This window comes from Corapipo altera, unplaced genomic scaffold (assembly GCF_003945725.1).
Source record: "Corapipo altera isolate COAL_440 unplaced genomic scaffold, ASM394572v1 54, whole genome shotgun sequence".
Taxonomy (NCBI): domain Eukaryota; kingdom Metazoa; phylum Chordata; class Aves; order Passeriformes; family Pipridae; genus Corapipo; species Corapipo altera.
Window position 1 is genome coordinate 6,023,074 of NW_020884902.1, and position 17,836 is coordinate 6,040,909.

Consider the following 17,836-nt stretch of genomic DNA (forward strand, 5'->3'; position numbering starts at 1 on the left):
TTTAAAAGGAAGTACTGGGGTTTTTTTAAACAACTTTAAATTTGCAAGAACAATTTTTTAAAGATTCCCCCATCCCCAATATAAAAAACCCCATAGCTTATTTAAAAATGGTCAAAACCAATTGAATATGTTTATTTTGTTGTACTTGTGTTAAAAAAGAATGTGCTTAGAGCCCCCTCCATTATAAGATGAATTTTTAAATTCTTAAATTACTGTCTGAAATTTTGTAATAGAAAATTCAGCATTTGCAGAGACCAAGCAAACAGACTCTCCAGCCCACACGTTTATTCTTTCTTTCTTTTTTTTTTTTTCAGGAAGCCATGAGTCTGAAAGTCAGGTTTTAATGAGAAAATGGGGTTTGAAAAACAGCTTGAGAAAAATTACATCTAGATTTGACTGGGGTTCCATAATTCTTCACCGCAATTTTTGCAGTTTTAACATGTATAACTCTGGTAAAAAAAAAAAAAAAAAAGGAAGGAAAAAGGCATGTAATAATGACGAGCAATGTTTGCCAAATCCTGTCTCATTTTAATAGAAATAGAAGTCAAATTGAGTTTAATATTATAACTCAAAGATATCAGCATGATTATTTCAAGCTGATGTCCATTTAAAATCAATGGGATTTGTTCTGAGGAAAAACTGTGAGCTGAAAATACTTGGTTTAAGAATTTCCCTTGAATCCAGTCCAGTCGATTGTAACCCTGTTATGCTGGTGGGTGATCTGAATGTGAGAAAAGATTTTCCTTCTTTAAAAAAAAAAAAAACCTAACAGAAAGAACTAATTAAGGCAAAGCTAAGAAATTGAACTCAAAGTTTGCATTGCACATGTGAACTAATCTTTTTACAATGGCATCTTTCGAAAACTGTGTAAGAACCCCATTCATGCTGGGTCTCACCCAGCAAATCCTTCCTAGAAAAGCAGCCGCGTGAAGATTTGTCATGAGCAAGCAATAAAGACTTCCAGGGAACGGGTTCTGTACAGGCTTCTTGTTTGCCTACTAAATCATTAACCTTCAAAAAAAGCCCATCCATAGCCTTAACAGGCACTGGTTGTAATAGGTGTGTCAGCAGCACTTCATGCTAAGAACAGCTTTTACAGGATTAGGTTCGAGTTTTTAAGTGACGGTACCATGGAGCTCTTGGGGGCAAAGAACTACTGGTCTAATGCAGCACATTCTCTAATGCCCTTTTATGTTTGTTATGAAATGTGGTGAATCCCTGAGCACACTAAAATGAAGGAAACTCTCTTCAGGAGCAGGTGATTTTTTTGAAGCAAAATGGCTGTGTGTGCTTAAGGAGCAACCACTGTGTTTGGAGAGCTTTCTTCAGGTCTTGAAATATTAATGATCTTGGCTTAATATAGTAGAAAACAAAATACAGTGCATGAAACGAGGGGATAAAAATCCTCGAGTTATAGAGTGTTGACCTTGCAGTACCCACTGAATCCATCTATTGCCTTTTAAACCACAGAGTCTGAAAAGACAGGGAGGGGGAGGAATGGTTGCAAAAATCTTTACCTGTGACATTTTTCTTTCCAGCAGCATGTTATAGCCCTAGCAGTATCTTCAGTCTTGTACTAGATTGTTGATTATTAAGTATTTTAATAACAGGAATATGCTAAAGATGGCTCTTTGTTTAATAATTTCTGTGAACTATGATGTTCATATTAACAGTAATATTAGAGTTTACATGTTTAATTTTTAAAATGTTGAATAATGGAAAGAATTTTGTGGATAAGAGCAGTCAGTGTGGTTTCCTCTTGTATTCTGCTTTCCAAAGACTTGTCTTTATATATGGCAGCAAGGTTCTGCCTGTAGGTATCTGTTCCGGTTATATACAGGCTTAGGCATATTTTTCATCTGAGCCGTGACAGTGAAAACCAGGAATAATATCTCAGATCAGCATCTGCCACTTGACTGCTGCTCTTGTTAAACCAGGCACAAAAGAACATGTAGTGATAGTACAACTTGCTCACCAGATATTGCAAATTATACAAAAAAAGATGAAAGGTTATTTCCCATGGTTACTTTTTTTTTTGCATGTGTGTGTTTTTTGTGGTGTTTTTTTGTTTTGTTTTTGTTTTTGTTTGTTTGTTTGTTTTGGTTTTTTTGCTGGGCAGTTCCCCTCACAAGCACAATAAGCTGTTTTACAGGAGTTGTCTTTGCATAGTGCAAGTGCCTGGTTGAAAGGCCATCCGTGGTGGGTTTGTATTCAAGCCCTAATTGTCTCTGATGTGGGGAGGCTGGGTTTGACCCCCGTGATTCTTCCTGCTGGAGCTGTGGTTGCTCATTTTAATTGAAACCCCAAGGCTGTTTGAAGCATGGCCAAAAAGCACCTTGCAGGTTGAACCTTATCTAATAACACAATGCATGTAAACTCTGGAAGCATAAATCTTGGCCACTTGAGCAATGTGTTTTTACGAGGTCCTCTGCTCCAGTGACAGCCCCAGCGAGCGACATGGGGCTGATCTCCCAGTGCTCTTAGAGGTGGTGTGGCACATCGTAAAGTTAGGACTTGTTAGGGAAGTTCCATAAAAGGCTCTGCTTAATAAGAATGAAGTAACTTGCTCTTCTATGAAAAGTTTACTTATATCCTTCTCCATTTCCCATTGGAGGGCCTCATAAGAGAAGGAGCGAAAGAACAAGGAGGACTAAGGAAAGATTGAAACAGAAAGAGCAAACCCTGGCTGTGCGGGGGCCTGTGCTCTCCCAACAGGAGTGTGTGCGTAGCAGGGGAACCCTAAAGGTAGCATAGGTGATAAATGACGAGATGTGAGAGTGAGTCACACAGTAAATACTGGGAACAACCTTTCCTTTTTACCGGTTTGCATGCCTGGGAATTTTCTCTCTTCTGCATAGTGCTAAAAGTGAGTGGTGATGGTGGGCTTTTATCTCTAGCCAAGAGAGAAATTTCTAGGATGACATACCTGTTAGCCACTATGAAAATGTGTTATTAATGATGCTAATGAGATTTTTCCAACTGAGGTAAAAGTAGCCATTTGTGTAAGCTTTGCATTTGTCAAGATGATGTCACCGAAAGCTTGCCAACTGCCCATGGGACCTGGTGACAGTGGTGCAGTTATGCCCTGGCTTTGAGGAGAGGAGAGCACTGCTGATCTCCTCCCCTGGGGAGAAAGAGCCAAATGAATTCTGCTTTGCCAGGAGGGAGATGTGCCATTTCCAGGCATGTTGGGCTGAGGGCCCTGCTGCCAATTGCAGGGAGTTCCTGTCCCACTCCCTCTTAAAAATTGGCAGTGTCTGACTCTCAGCTGCCATTCCTTAAGTGGTCATAGAATAAACCAATAGCACCCCATTTGTCATGCTCTGTGTGTGTGTGGGTGTGTGTGGGTGCAGGTGGACATGGGTTAAGCCACATGCAACTCCACAGTAAGCACGAAGAGGCAGCTGATTTTCTGGCAGTGTCAATAGAGTATAATTTTTTTTTTTTCCCATCTCCAAGCCAGCTTTTAAAATGGCTCTTATTGGAATGAGAAATCAGTATCCCCTGACATAGGATTACTCATTAAGAATGTGGTGATTGTTAATTCTTCACCTGGGGCTAAGAGGACATCATTAGATCTCTTTGAAATGTCTCCTGCCTTGATTTTGAATGAGTAAACCAACAATTTATGATCACAGCTTGGGCCAATAACACTCTCCCTTCCTGTTCCTCCATCTAGCTTGCAAAATCGGATACTACAAGGCTCTCTCGACAGATGTTGCTTGTGCCAAATGCCCGCCTCACAGCTACTCCATCTGGGAAGGCTCTACCTCCTGCACCTGCGATCGGGGCTTCTTCCGAGCTGAAAATGATGCTGCCTCCATGCCCTGCACTCGTAAGTTGGTCTTTGAACAGTCTCTTTCCCTTTTATTGTCTGTTTCTTCTCCTGTCTTCCTTTCACTGTGTATGTAGGAAACACTGCCTGGAGATCTGTGTCTCTAAAAAGTGTTCTGCTTCTGTGAGCAGCATTCAGTAGATCTTAAAGCCTTTTGCAGATGTGGTTTGGATTTTGGCTCACACTTCTGGGAGAGAAAGTGTTAGTTCTCAGCCCTGAATTCCTAATGGTGACAGGGTTGTGCTGACCCTTGAGTGTTTACAGTCTAAATAAATCAGGAGACTGGGAGGAGATGCAGCTGAAAAAGAGTGACTTGCAGACCTCAGTAACAGAAGTAGAAATAAAATACAGATCTAAGCTCCAGTCTGAGCACCTGGCCAGTAGATCACATCACCTTTCATCTCTTTAAATATTGATATTTGCAGAAATTGTGAAAGGTTTTCTTGTAATTGTAATTTATAATATCGTTATATATATAATTTGCTTGAAATATAGATGGTGACCCTTAGTAACATGAGTGTTCATCTGAAAGGGATTGTAATAGTAAATCTTAAACTTTAATGAAACAACCATCCAAGGCATGGTTTATTTTATCCTATGTAGATAAATACATCGTGTACAGCAAATGGAATTTGCTTTAGTTCTACCAAAATACCTTCAGCAGGGAGAAGGAGAGATGCATTGAGCACACTCATAGAGTTGCTGGAGCAACTCCTTGTCCTGTGTGTTGGTTTATGGCTCACACAGCTGAAGACCTGGGATTCCAGGTATGTCCTAGTGTTTAACTGTGTCATCTTTGGTTTTCACTTCTTTAGGAGCAGAGCAGTTTCAAGCAATAAGTGAAAGGACTGTATTTTACCAGGGGGATATCCATGTGTGACTTTCCCTGAAAGTTATTGGAAATGCTTCCAGATTTTTGGAGTTCAGCTGTGTATTTATGTAGAGAGTGTGTATGTCTCTGAGTGAGGGACGGACAAGATATTTCTTTTGTAACATCTTAATATATTGTGAATTAATTTTGGAAAGATGACTCACATTTATTTAAATCTTAATTTCTTCCTTACAAGGCAGAAACAGAGTATGTCCATAACTAAGCCAGCACTTATCCCTTCCTCACCCCCCCCTTGATTCCAACTGTTCTTCAGTGATCTCCTTCTTTTCAGCAGTGAGTTTTGCTGGGTGGTGGTTGAGCAGGCCAGGGCATAGCCAAGAGCAGCTGCTTTTGCTTAGTAGGAAGCAGAGATGTCCATATATCCCTTGCCAAGTGTTGACTGGGAACGGAGGTCTAGCTGTATTTTGAAACTTGCCTAAGTGGGCAAGAACATGCTTTATATAATATAATTTACACTAGGAGATATAAAACTTGACCATTTTGATAGGAAAAATGTCCTTCTGCAACAACAGAACTATTGTTTGGAATGTATGCCCTAAATAATATTATACCAGCAGAAGTTTCTCAAAGCCCTGGTCCTAGTGAGTGATATCCTGATCAAATTGAAATCAAATTAGTAATCAACTGGTTGAAATTAAGTAGGCATGTGCAGTTAGTGGAGTATGAGGAGAGAGTGAAACATTTCCAGATGGGGAAATAGTGAGAAAATGATACGTATGTTTGCTTGTATTGCAAAATGTACCCCTGCAATCTTAGCCCTTTTTTGTCAAGTTTTGGGCCTACTTCAGGCACCCTTCCCCATTCCTGTCTTTGGAGGTCAGTCAAAGTTGAAGTTGCTGATCTTGGTCTTTTAACTTGAAAATACAAAGAGGACAGGAGAAAAGGCAAGGCCGTGGTGCTGGCCTCAGCCTTCATCTCTGCAGCAGTCTAGGAGGACTTGGCATGCAGAGGCAAGCCAACACCACAATCCCATGGACACCTGCTCTTGGAAAACAGGCCTGTCTCTGGAGGTCCCATTTCGTAGCTTTGAATTTCCTTGTAGCTTAAGGGCTTCTTTTTCTGTGATCCAGGATAAAGAATGACACAGGTTATTTCTGAGCTGGCTGGTGGGGCAGCTGTGCCCCCCCCCAGTCCCTGCTGTGCCTGCCCACAGCCCCTCTTTGAGGTCAGCCTTAGCCCTGTCTGAATGCTGCTGTGATGGTAGGACGTGCTCAGGCACAAAATGCAGCCCTGCCTGCGTGGCTGCCCATGGACTGTGGGTCAGGGGGCTCTGGGGAGCTGTTCCTTTGCCATACTCCCCACACTGAGTAGCCTTCTGGCCATGAACCTGAGACAAGTGATAGAGAGCATTTAGAGGGGCCTCTGCTGAAGGGACATCCTTCGGAAGAAGGTCCCCGTTTGTCTGCCTTTCCCGACAAGATGTGGAGACAGAAGGGAGCATAAACATCAAAGGTTCTTTCAGGCGGATTCAGAGTCTAATCAGTTCTTACCAGTTGGTTAAACCAGGTGACAAACCCAATTCCCTTGTGCTGACAGCCATAATAATCAGGCACCTTCTTTGTTCATTATGCTCTCTTTAACTCTGGTATTCTCATTCAGGCCTGCATTTAGTAATCGCTCAGTGTGACGGCACGCTAATGAAGAAATAAAACACAGTATCTGAGATCCATTCTTCTAGCAAAAAGATAGACTCTGCTCCACTGGCTTGTAAAATCAGGTTTCTGTTCACTTGGAGAACTATTAGACCAGGTGAATAAAAGTAACATTGGATAATTTGGAAAGAACACCTGGAATGGGCTGTGGATTGATCCTTTCTTTATTATTTCTAAACACTTCTTAAGATGAAGAACTTCAGCCTTCTTAAGATGTGTTTTTGTAAAGCTTTGACCCTTGGCTATTGATTTCCTTTATTAGTAAACTGGCTGGCCCTGTCACTTATCTCACCTTCGAAGCTGGGGGAAGAGGACTGTTAGGACTTTCCATTAGCCTGATTGTGCTAGTGGATGAAAGGGAATTGGAGAATTCCCTTTCCTTTTCCTTTCTTGCAGTTCCCATGGTAAGTAAGAAATGCAACAGCTATTTCTTGATGTGCTGGTTGGAAATCATTTTATCATTCCATAATGCTACGCTTTGATATTGCCATCCCTTGTTGAGCTGTAAAACCTGTATTTAGCCTCAGATAAGCCAAGCATCAGACTCCTAAACAAGTAACTCAAACTCTCATTTTAGTATTCTCCTCTATTTCAGCTTTGTTAGAGTGAATAATTATGTCTGGCTTAAGGCTTGTACTAGTAAGAGCAGAATGTGGCACAGTGTAAGACAGTGGAGTGGGCTGTGTCGAAGGCCAGGCATAGACACTTTGACATACACGTTTACTGATGCATCTTTTCCCTTAAACTTGCCTCATGGGGATAATCATCAATGTGTCTGTCACCACTGAGGGCCAGAGCCGCCCTGCATCTGCTGCTTTTGCCAAACTCGGGAATTCAGGCTTTAAGCTCTGAAGCACAGTGGGCTTGTCAGCTTTGTGCTTGGTTGTGGAGATGGTATGATCGACCTGTAATACACCTGAGCACAAACCGTGGAAAACATGGACGCCTTTCCCTTTTGGAAGCATTGCAAAAGTAATGTCAAGGCAACTCTCATATAATGAGAGCTTCATTATATTTCGGTACTTGCTGAGAGGAAGGGTCTTTCATGAGGTTAGCAATGTAATGGAGAATAAATTACCTTACCCACACACAAGCCCATGAGGCTGGAAAACAAATCAGTCTCAATCATGGTCCTTGTCCCTGAATTTCCTTCTCTGTAAGGGGATACACTGGGAATTGCAGCCTGGAACAGGCAGGTGCAGTTCCCACCCAAATTAATGGGCGTTGTTCCTGCGTCCCCACCGTTAATGAGTCGAGTTCTCTAACTCTTTCTTAACAAACAATGCTCACATTATGAGTGAGGAAGGGACAGTTTTGTATTGTTTATATTGTCTGTTCGATTCGAATTATTAATGATTTTTAATTGGAAGCTCTTTACAAAAGAGAGATTATCAGCACAGACTGTCCAGCTTGAAATCTCTCTCAGTAAATGACCCTGAATAATTTAGTCCGTTATGCCACCCAAACAGTGACTGATGGATTGATATTTTGTCACGACCTGAAATATTTCAAAAAAGGTTGCATTTAAGACAGTTTATACCAGAGAAGCTTAGAGATAATGAGAAAAAATTTAGTGAGATGCAAGAGAAAAGTGCCTGCTTTTAAAAGGACCTTCTCCAGTGTAGGTTATCAAGAAACCGAATAGCCTGACTTCTAACAGCAAACATCACTTACTTGTCTTTACATTCCCCTCTTCTAATTGAATTTAGTGCACTGCTGTATTTCCTCCAGAAAGTATATTGTTTTTAAATTACCATTTCAGTGCTATTACTCAAGGCTCCTGCTTCTAATGCTTTCTGACAGTTATCAGCATAATGAACCATAATGAAATGATGAGCAATCTACAGTGGAAACTCAATGTGGATTCCACTAGAGCTGTGTGACTGTGTTGTTAAAATTTGAATGCACATTAAAATAACACTGTCCTTATTTGTTCCCAAGGTCAAGGCTTTAAAAAAGGTCTGAAAGGTCTAAACACTTCACTTTTGTAAATGTTGCAGTCTAATATAAATCCTTGGTACAATCTTGTGTTGGATTTAATGTATCTCAGAGATAAATATTTGACCTGCATTTTCAAAAAGGAGTGAATTTACTTACCTAATAACTGCATTTACAAATGAGTAATTACACAGGAGCTGATTATTTGAGCATATGTTTATAATGATTGCTTAGACTTCTAAATAAACAAATGTGCTTTTTTTCCTTCAACTTAACTTGTACCTTTTCCAAGTTTTCCAGTGAGATGCAGATTCCCACTGCTTTAGCTGTTAGAAGAAAAGACAGTAGGGTACATTGCATGGTTGTGCTGCTTAATGTGTTGTTGGTGGCTTTGCACTGGCTTTGCCAGGCTTCCTTCCCTGGATTTGCACACTTGTGCTGGCATTATTGCAGTCCGACCTCTGCTGTTTGAGCCCCCTCTCTATAATATAAAGTATATGCCAATACAGACTCTAATATTCAGAATTGAAATTTATAACATAATTCTTCCACATCTTTATATATGTCTATACCTTAAGTAAATTATTTTGTTCTTAAAGCATCACATTACATAATGTGCATTATGTAAATAGTACATTAATATGGCTTTTAAGCTGTAGTATGGCTGTTGCAAGGGCAGAGGGAACAACGGGTAGGCAGTAGGGAGAGAGTAATTTTTCTTCTCCACATAGTCTGGGAAAATAGACCATCCATTGCTGCATCGCTGCCAGACCGAGAGAAAGGGATTGTGAGTGATGGGAATCTCAAAGGAGAAGGCTGTCTCCCCTTGTCTGTGGTGACGAGCTGAAGGAATTGAATAAGAAGGGGAGTGGTTATGGCTTGAAGAGAAGAGACTGGAGTAATTTGACAATGTGTGTTTATAATCAGGAGACTTAAAATCATCACTCCTTTAAGTACAGCAACTGTTTATTAGCTGTCTTCTGATTTTCTGGCCAGAGCCTGAAATTAACAGAGACATTTACTCAATTAAGTGGGGGCTTTGATTTGGTTAGTCAGGACCCAGTTCTGTAGAGTCGTTGAAGTAAATTAGAGGGCAAAACAGAATAAGAAACTCGGTAGTTGGGCCAATTACAGAACAACTTATTTTTCTGGTTGGATTTCTTTCCTGTCAGATAACCTTCTGGTATCCACACTGGAATTCTTTTTATCTCAAAAGAGTGAGTGAACACAGGTGATGTTGTCTGCAGCACAGCGTATTAGAGTAGATATGATAACATGTCTTAGCATATGTGGCAATGCAAAATGTTCTTGTATGGCAGATTTTGGAAATGAAGCCTGGAGCCCACAGGGGTGATGCCTGCAAGCATCAGTTTTCCCACACCTCTGCCAGTGGTAACTGGACCTTTTTGCCTAACTCCCTTAGGCTGGAGAGGAGATATTAATTGGTTGATTGTCCAGGTGAAAGGGACAAAGCCCATTGTGAAACTGGTAACCAGGGTTCTTTTGGCAAGTAAATAGGAAGTCGTACATGCCAGTAAAATGAGCATTTTATCATTGGCACTGGTCCAACATCCCTGGCTTGGCAGAGCTCCCACTGAAGTCAAAGGAATCTTGCCCAAGTAAATAACTGAAGAATTGTTTACCAAATCATTTGCCTTATTATAACCCAGTTGTAATGCTAACCATGCACAGAGAGGAGGGGGGTGGAAATGGAGCAGATGACTGATATTTCACGTGGCTGCTGCATCTTGCGGGCTGTTGACTTTGGTCTCACCAGTTGTAAAAACACACAGTCGCTAATGATAAATGGTCAGGAAAAGCCAGGCAGACAAGAAGTGAGGGTTGTCCGAACTGCCAGTGCTTGTGTAAATTAGCCCACAACAACAGGGGACCTGTCCACAACTGCTGAAAGAAGCAATTAGTGGCAACAACATACACAACTGTCACTGGAAAGTGTGGGCTTTATTTCTAAGCTTAAACTTACACAGCCCAGGTGTTTACTCTGTGTTATAACTTGTCTTTCAGATGGTTAGAGATCAACAACAGAGGCTTATCTGAAGGGCATCACAGCTCACATGCTGAAACATCATTGACAGCTCCACAGTTGCCCGGGTTTAATGAAGCTTTATGAGATGGAAAGAGGATGCCAAAGTACTTTTTCTTGAAGGCTGTGCCTGGCACTGCTTTGCCAGATATTTTAGTGAGTGAACTTAAGGAGTTTAAAGACATTGGTTATTTAATAGTTACTTTCTTTGCATCCTCTCTGAAAATAGTAAACTCTCTATTTCATGCTCAGCCCTGCCTCCAGGGAGATGAATTCTAGGATCTCGATCAAGTTAAAGAGCATTGATTGGAGTTGTTAAAGGCCATCCGTGCAATAATGGCATGGTGAGGCCCTGTTGAGAGAGCAGCAGCATGGCCCAGTGGTGAGGCTGGCAACATGACTAACAGCCTTAGCAGAGCTCTAGTCCTGCCCCTCTGTGTCCGAGCCATCCCCTTCAAAGGTACTTGATGTACTTCCAGTGGCATTTCATAGCCCTCTGCAGATATGCTCCAAGGATCTTTGGAAAAGTTCATTGTATGGATCTTTTCTTTTTTTACACTTCTTTATTTGTTCTCTTTATTCTTGCTGTGTTGTACACAAAAGCTGGCTCTCAGATCTTGTATAGCAGTTGTGCTAAACTTTTCGCCGTTCCTGATAGTGCATTTCTAGTTAGGTTTTCTTGCTATTAGACAGTCAGATACTTGTTCCCAGGTGCCTGCTGCTCCTTTAACTTATCAAAGACTTAGCTGCTCCTCTGTAGTATAGCCAAGGCCAAACTGCCAATTCAAAACAGCCCAGTTCATGGTAGGCTCCTTTTAAATGACAGTGAGTCATAGCACCCTTCCCTGTTGTATGAATCTTGTTTATTATGTAGCAAATTAGCTCAAGATTTCTGAATACCTCGAGTTCCCTTTGAAATCAGTGGAGATGAAGAGGGTCAGCATCTCTGGAGCAGGCTCATAAAGAGGATCCTTTTGTCAGTCCCGATCCAAAGCCCACTGAAGCCTGCTGGTCTGCCTTATTGACTTTGATTAACAAACACCCGTAGCTGGCACACTGCATTTAACAGTGTGTTTGTAGGGTTTTCTCAGCTTTTGGGGTGAAGTTAGAAAGCTTCAAACTGCAGCAGGTTATCATCTTATTTATACTGTTTGTTAGAATAATTGTGAATCCTTACTAACCTAAGGTCTGCTTTTTCTGCCTCAAAAAAATGGAGGTGATATTTTCATGAAGGAGAGTGTGGGAATGGTTAAAGAAGATTAAAGTCTTTTCTACATGCATGAGGTTTTCTTATGTCTGGTGGGAATTGCCAATGAAACTTCCTTCTGATTTCACACTGTCAGGTGAACGCAAGCTGAATGCAGTGTGACAACCCACTTGAAAATAATTATCCATTGCCCTGGCTGCAGAGACATCCGTTACCTGATAGAGAAATGTTCTTTTACACATGTGCACACACAGACGGAGTAAATTATTTTTTTAATAATTTCTCCTTCCAGGGCTCAAAAGCTTCATCCCGCTTGTTATTTAGTCACGTACATATCTTTTGAAAGCATCTTTCTTTCAAAGGAGGATATATTTTAAATGCACTGATCTGGTGACTGACAGGATGCTCCCAACAAAGGCATGCCATCTTGAGGATATATATATATTTGAAATATCCCTATTAGTACTTCCATGGAGAGTGTGGGTTTCAGTTTATGTTTTTAATAGATCTCCTCCCACAGCTAGATCTTTTAAGGTAATAAATCTTAACTATACCATAGGCTAGTAGTAAACAGATGTGGTTACAGTCCAAATACTGATAATATCAGTTCAGTCCTTAATGGGTAATTCTGCCATCAAAATAATCTCCTACCACTGTTAGTGGCAGAGGACTAAGCTGGCACAAAAAAGGGAGTTCTTGAAGGAGCCCTCTGCCAGGGGACAGACTGTGATAGAAAAGTGCAGACAGATGGGTGCCATCAGAATGGGTTTCCTGTAAGTGCTAAATTTACTTCAAAGGAATTAAGTGTCAGAACTCCGTGCTGAGGTGCTTTTTGGTTTGTTTTGTGATGCTTTTGTTTTCAGCCTAAGAAAATAGTATATAATGGCTACTCGTGTCTGATAAAATTGGCCAAACTAGAGCCCACAACTTTATTTTCAGTCTGTGGGCCATGGGACCTCTGAGGAAAGGAAAAAGAATTTTTTTACTTGCATATAGCTTGGGTGAACAAAAGCTGTTTGCCCAAAATTTGGAGCTACTGGTTGTCTAGAAGTGGGATTCTGGAGTACTGTCAGCCTGGGGCGGCAGAGAACCAAGCTGCAAGATCCTTCTGATTTTTTGTCATTTTATGAGACAACAAAGTCGCTTGGGAGCTGTTTTGCTGGGAATCATTTCTTTCTCATCTCCTTTCTCTGTGCTTTAATCCACACCTCCTAACCATACACTGTTGCTGAACTAAATTAACTGGTTTAGTGAAGACAGTATTCTTTATGTCAAACAAGTCTGTCTGGTCTGCCTGTAGAAAACTATAATTGAATTTACCACATACACCCACAGAGACTTTTAGAGAAGCACCTTGTTGGGCAGATCAGTAATAAAAAAGGAAGATGTAAAACCAGGGATATTAAAACCTTTGTCATAACCATTTAAATACAGTTCCCCAGTACAGTGTGCTTACAAGTCTACCTTCAGATCCCTTCGTTAGTTTCCAGAGGTATTTTTCGGTTGCATAGATGGGCTGGGTTTACAGCTGTAGAGAGAAAGGGTTGGATTTCTTGGTTGGAGTCTCCCTGCACGCCCAACCAATCCTGCCTGCCTGCCTGTCCCGCTGGAGTCCCTCCAGCTCTATGAGCCCAGCTACAGCACATCCTCTGACGTGGGTTTGTGGTATATGGTTTTTCTCAGGGGAGACACTCTCCTCTTTTGACTCCTAGCTTTGTGGTGGTGCTGAACTTGCAATCCTGGCACACCCTGATTAGACCCCGTCGTTGGGCATGCTGAGGGTCCTAGGATCTGTGCTTTTGCTTTGGCATGCCTGAAGGGCTGGGCCCTGAGGGCAGCAGGAATATTCACTCAGTTGCAGCTAATCGTCTGTGCTATTTGCCTTTGAAATCATTCAGTGCGTTTAGGGTAGACTTTCTTTCTCCTTGCCAGAATGATTTTGCCAGATTCATTATACTGAACCTCCTATACTTGTACTGGTCCTTTGGGGACAGAAAGAAAGGGGCTTTGGGATAACGTTCTCAGCAGGATGGTCCAAACAACAGGCAAAACAACCTGCTGATGTTTGCCCCAACAAGCTCTGATGGTCCTTCAGTGTTTAGGGCAGCTGATTTAAAAGAAAAATACTGTTCTCCTTGCAAATAAACAGTTTACTGAGGTGTCATTATGCCCAGTGTTAGTCTGCAGCCTGGTTCACTTTGCAGCTGTGGCCCCTTGCCATCTGCACCCCACAGGTGCTAGTCTAGTCCTGGAGAGCAAGTTCCTTACTGGATCTTCACTGCAGAAGCTCTGTGTGAGTCACTCTAACGCTTGGACCGGACTTGATCCCTGGTTTGCATTACAGAGGCTCCTTAACTGTGCCCACAGAGACCTGTAATCCACAGAGAGCTGGCACACAGGTAATGGAGAACAGGGAAATCTCCTGTGGTCTGGAAGGAAGGAGGGAGACAGGTGTTGATAAGTGCCCTTATCATGACTTTCAGCAGGCCCTTGTCGGTCATACAGGGGCATGTGGGAGGCTTCTGACTGGAGGGGGACTTCAGTGTTTTGTAAGAAGGGAGGGAAAGAAATGCTGATGGATGAAAAGCTAAAATGCTGCTTGAGGTTGTAGAAGGAGTGCTAAAATACATCAGTCCTTTTGGTACAAGTAATGGTCATGCTATTAACCCCTTAAAATCTCTTGTTTCCCCGAGTGTTGATTTGACATAAGATAGAACACTGTCCTTAAGACAGACAGATCTACGTGTGGGTGAAAGACAGATGGATATGAAGGCTATAGCTTATTGCACCAAGAGAAAACCAAACAATCTGCATTGCCTAATATGTTTAAGTAAATCTAATAGGAGGGGTGAGGAACATAGCTTGATGAAGATTATTTGTTGCTGAACAGACTCTTCAGTGTTTCCCTCAGCCCTGACACACACAATGAATTGCTCCACCTAGGGCCTTTCCATTTGCTTCATGGCTCAGTTGATTTTGATGGGTTTATTGTGAAACAAGATTTATGGAGCCCCAGGAAGGAATAAAATTAAAAACTTCCGCTCCCTGTGTTCCCACAGAGGAGACCCCCATGTCCGTTCATGGTGCTGGTAAATGGACTGGGAGAAGGATCCAGCTTTCAGGCCCTGTGTCCTCTTTGCAGTCCCCAGTGTGAGAATAGTGAGCGGCTCTGCAGATCCATCCCTCAGAGTCTGTTGACCTGGGCAGGAAAAAGGATAGCACCTGTCCTCCCAAAATCATAAAATGAGCTTTAAAGTTAGTTGGTTTTCAAAATTAAAATGTCTAGATTTAATTTTTTTTTTTTCCTCTAGGAACTGCCACATTTTTAAGCTGTCCTGGGTAGTGTGGCAGTGTTAGCTCCTTCCAGCATGTCAAATGGCCCATGCAATAGCATGCTTCCATCAGCAGGAGTTTTAAGAAAAGTGCTGTAAATCATGGGACTTGTGACAGAGTCACAGACGGTGGTGGTGATTCAGAGGCACAGGTCCTTGTCTCCTCTTTCATCTGCCCCTAGCTATATATTTGTGCCAGAGGACACAGGGTTTGCGTGAGGGCGGTGGTCGGGCTGGCAGGATGCTGTTCATGTGGGATCCTGCTAGCTGGGTTCATCCTGGAAATGTGCTGGCACTTGCAGCCTGCTGTGGCACTGAAAGGGTTTTCATCTCATCTAGCAGCAGCGGCTCTTTTTGTCAGAAACAAAGCAAATCCTGATCACCATTGAAGGAGCAGATACGCCCTGTGTTTCAACATCTGAAACCAGACCCATCAATCTGAAGCTGTTCCCCACTCCCAGTGCCAACACCTCCATTGACTACTATGCTCCTGAAAGAAAAGAAATTGCTTTTTCCCTCACTGTAATGTCAGCCCACCATTTGGAGACTCCCCCGCATCTTCCTTTTCATGCTGGAGGTGGTGCACTCATCTCTGTGACCTGCAAGCATCTGCTTCCCTGGTTTTCCGCTTCGTCGCATCTCTGTTTAGACACTGCAATGCCCTGTCCCACATACTAATTACTGACTTTTTGCTTCTGAGGAGCTTGATTCATTCTGGCACATTTTCCCATGTGAAACTGGACCTAGAGCCTTGGAAAATATCTTAATGGACATCAGAGCAACTCTGAGTTTAACCCCAAACTGGCTGCTGTATCTGAGCTAAGAGGCACATCATTCAGACCACAGCTGTGGCAGTATGAACCCTCCTTGTGTGGAGGTCTTTGCTGCAGGAATACCCCGCTGAGATGGGGATATTCTCAGCCCTGGCAGAGCCGGGTGCTGCTTGGGGAGGGAAGTGTTTGCACTGGCACCACCTTAGCTCTCCTGGCTGTGCTGTGAGTCGATGCACTTGCGTGTGTGATTGCAGCAAGTGAATTCTCTGAAAGAAAACGCCTTTTGCCTTTTCTTGCTATAGGGCTCTTGCTGTTTCTCACAGGAGCAGTTTCTGTTCATTGCTTCCTGCCGCCAGGTCCTGGCCAGACTCTGGGAGGACAGACAACCTCAGCCTCCACTGGCTCTGCCAGCTGCTCTGGCCAGGGCAGACCAGGGCTGCATGGCGTAGCCTTGGGCTTGCAGGCTGCTGGTTCCCTCCTGAGGCTTTTGTTGGTTCTGTTTCCTTAACAGTGTGGAAGGACAGACGTTGTCACCTTGTGCATCTGCCTGCCTTGAAGAGAGAGCCCAGGTGTGAGGCAGTCTGGGGAGGTCTGGGGTTGATGGAGTTTGGATCAGTTCCTGTTCAGCAGTTCCTGTGCTGCTGCTTGAGTTCACAATTTTAGAAGTGTCTTCCACCTCATTGCACTCCGAGTGTATTTTTGAAAAGAAGGCTCGTGTATTTGCAGGCAAAGCAGAGACCACTTTCTCCTGCCCAGGGACCTGGCAAAGCCAGCTTTTGGAGGAAGGAGAGCTGACTGTGGGACAGAGACACTGGGCTGACACTTTGGACAGTTGTGACCAATCCCCAGATGTGCAAGGCACATCTTGTGTGCCCTTGTCTTACCACAGCTCTGTCTGCCTCCATTTCCACATGATGAACAGTGATTAAAATCGGTTTCTTTCCCTTTTCTTTCCCGTCTAGTTTCTAAGCATTTTTGGATCAGGAAACATCTCTTACTGTGTTCAGTAACTGATCTTTCAGTAAAAGGGTTTTGTCCTTAGGAGTCCTAAATGCTGCCAGTGTATAAATAAAAGTCATGAATGGCAGCCTGGTGGTGCAGCAAGCAGGAGGGCTCCCCGTGGCAGGGGCTGGCCCTGGCTCTTTCTTCTTGCAGTAATTCTACCTGTCAACCCTGATTAACTCAGAGACTGTTTCAAAGGTTTGGCAGGAAGGGAGGATTTCCCTCTTTTCAAAATTAATATATTAATTTTGTATTTCTGAAGTAAGCACCAAGAAACAATCCTTGCTCAGCTACTCCTGCAACAGAGACCTGTCATTTAGGTACTGAAGATAACTAGATACATTTGACCTCTGTGTAACGTGAGACTCTTTTTTAACCTACCTACCCGTCCAAGAATAAAAGTCATGTCTGCTGTTGAACGTGTGTAACATCCTGACAGCTTCAAGCACAGACACAGAGAGGTGATGCAGCCCTCAAAATTTTGTCCTATACATTGTGCTTAGGTCTTGGGCTTCCTTTGAGATGCGTCTGATGAATTGAGGGAGCCAGAATTAATCTTCCCCATAGTCACCTCTTAACAGCTTAACCTCTTTGCTGCTGGATTTGATAAGTCACTTTGTAATTTCAGCAGAATTTCACTGGAATGTATTCGGTTCCCATCTTACTCTCATGGCTCTTTTTGTACCTTTGGCATATTAGGGATTATGACTGATGTATTTATACAGTTAATTAAACTATTGGTGCTGACTGATTTCTCCAACAACCTCCCTCAGTTTCATAACATTTGACAAATAGCAGGAATGCAAAAACCGGTATGAAATTTGCCAGAACTTTCTTTTTCCCTTTTCTGCCAGGAGATCTGATTGAATTTTTTTTAATTCCAACCAACAAATGTATTTTGATAAAATTTAAGAAGCTTTCATGAGCTCTCTTGTGTCTTGAATAAAAATGGAATTTGTGACTTTCTACAAAATTATTTCCAGTATTTTTCTGCCAATAATATTTGTATGTAAAACTCTGACTAGGAGTAGTTACTAAGGACAGCTATTTTTACTGTATTCCTGTTTGGATCGTTATATTTTGGAAGCTCTGTTCTCATTCTGTTTCATTTTGATATAGTGCTTACCTGTTTCAAAGTGTTATATGTGTAGTCGAAGTGCC

The 17,836-nt window shown here is 42.4% G+C and overlaps 1 protein-coding gene across 2 annotated transcripts in view; it reads left to right on the forward strand.

Moving 5' to 3' along the window:
- EPHA4 (EPH receptor A4) overlaps positions 1-17,836 on the forward strand; it is a 106,481-nt gene that overhangs the window by 38,551 nt on the left and 50,094 nt on the right. For both annotated transcript variants that reach the window (XR_003528788.1, XM_027650574.1), the window contains exon 4: positions 3,680-3,835. Coding sequence is in view for 1 of the 2 variants with exons in the window: in XM_027650574.1 (XP_027506375.1) it covers positions 3,680-3,835 (156 nt within the window). In the remaining variant the exon portion in view is untranslated. The remainder of the gene's footprint in view (positions 1-3,679; positions 3,836-17,836) is intronic.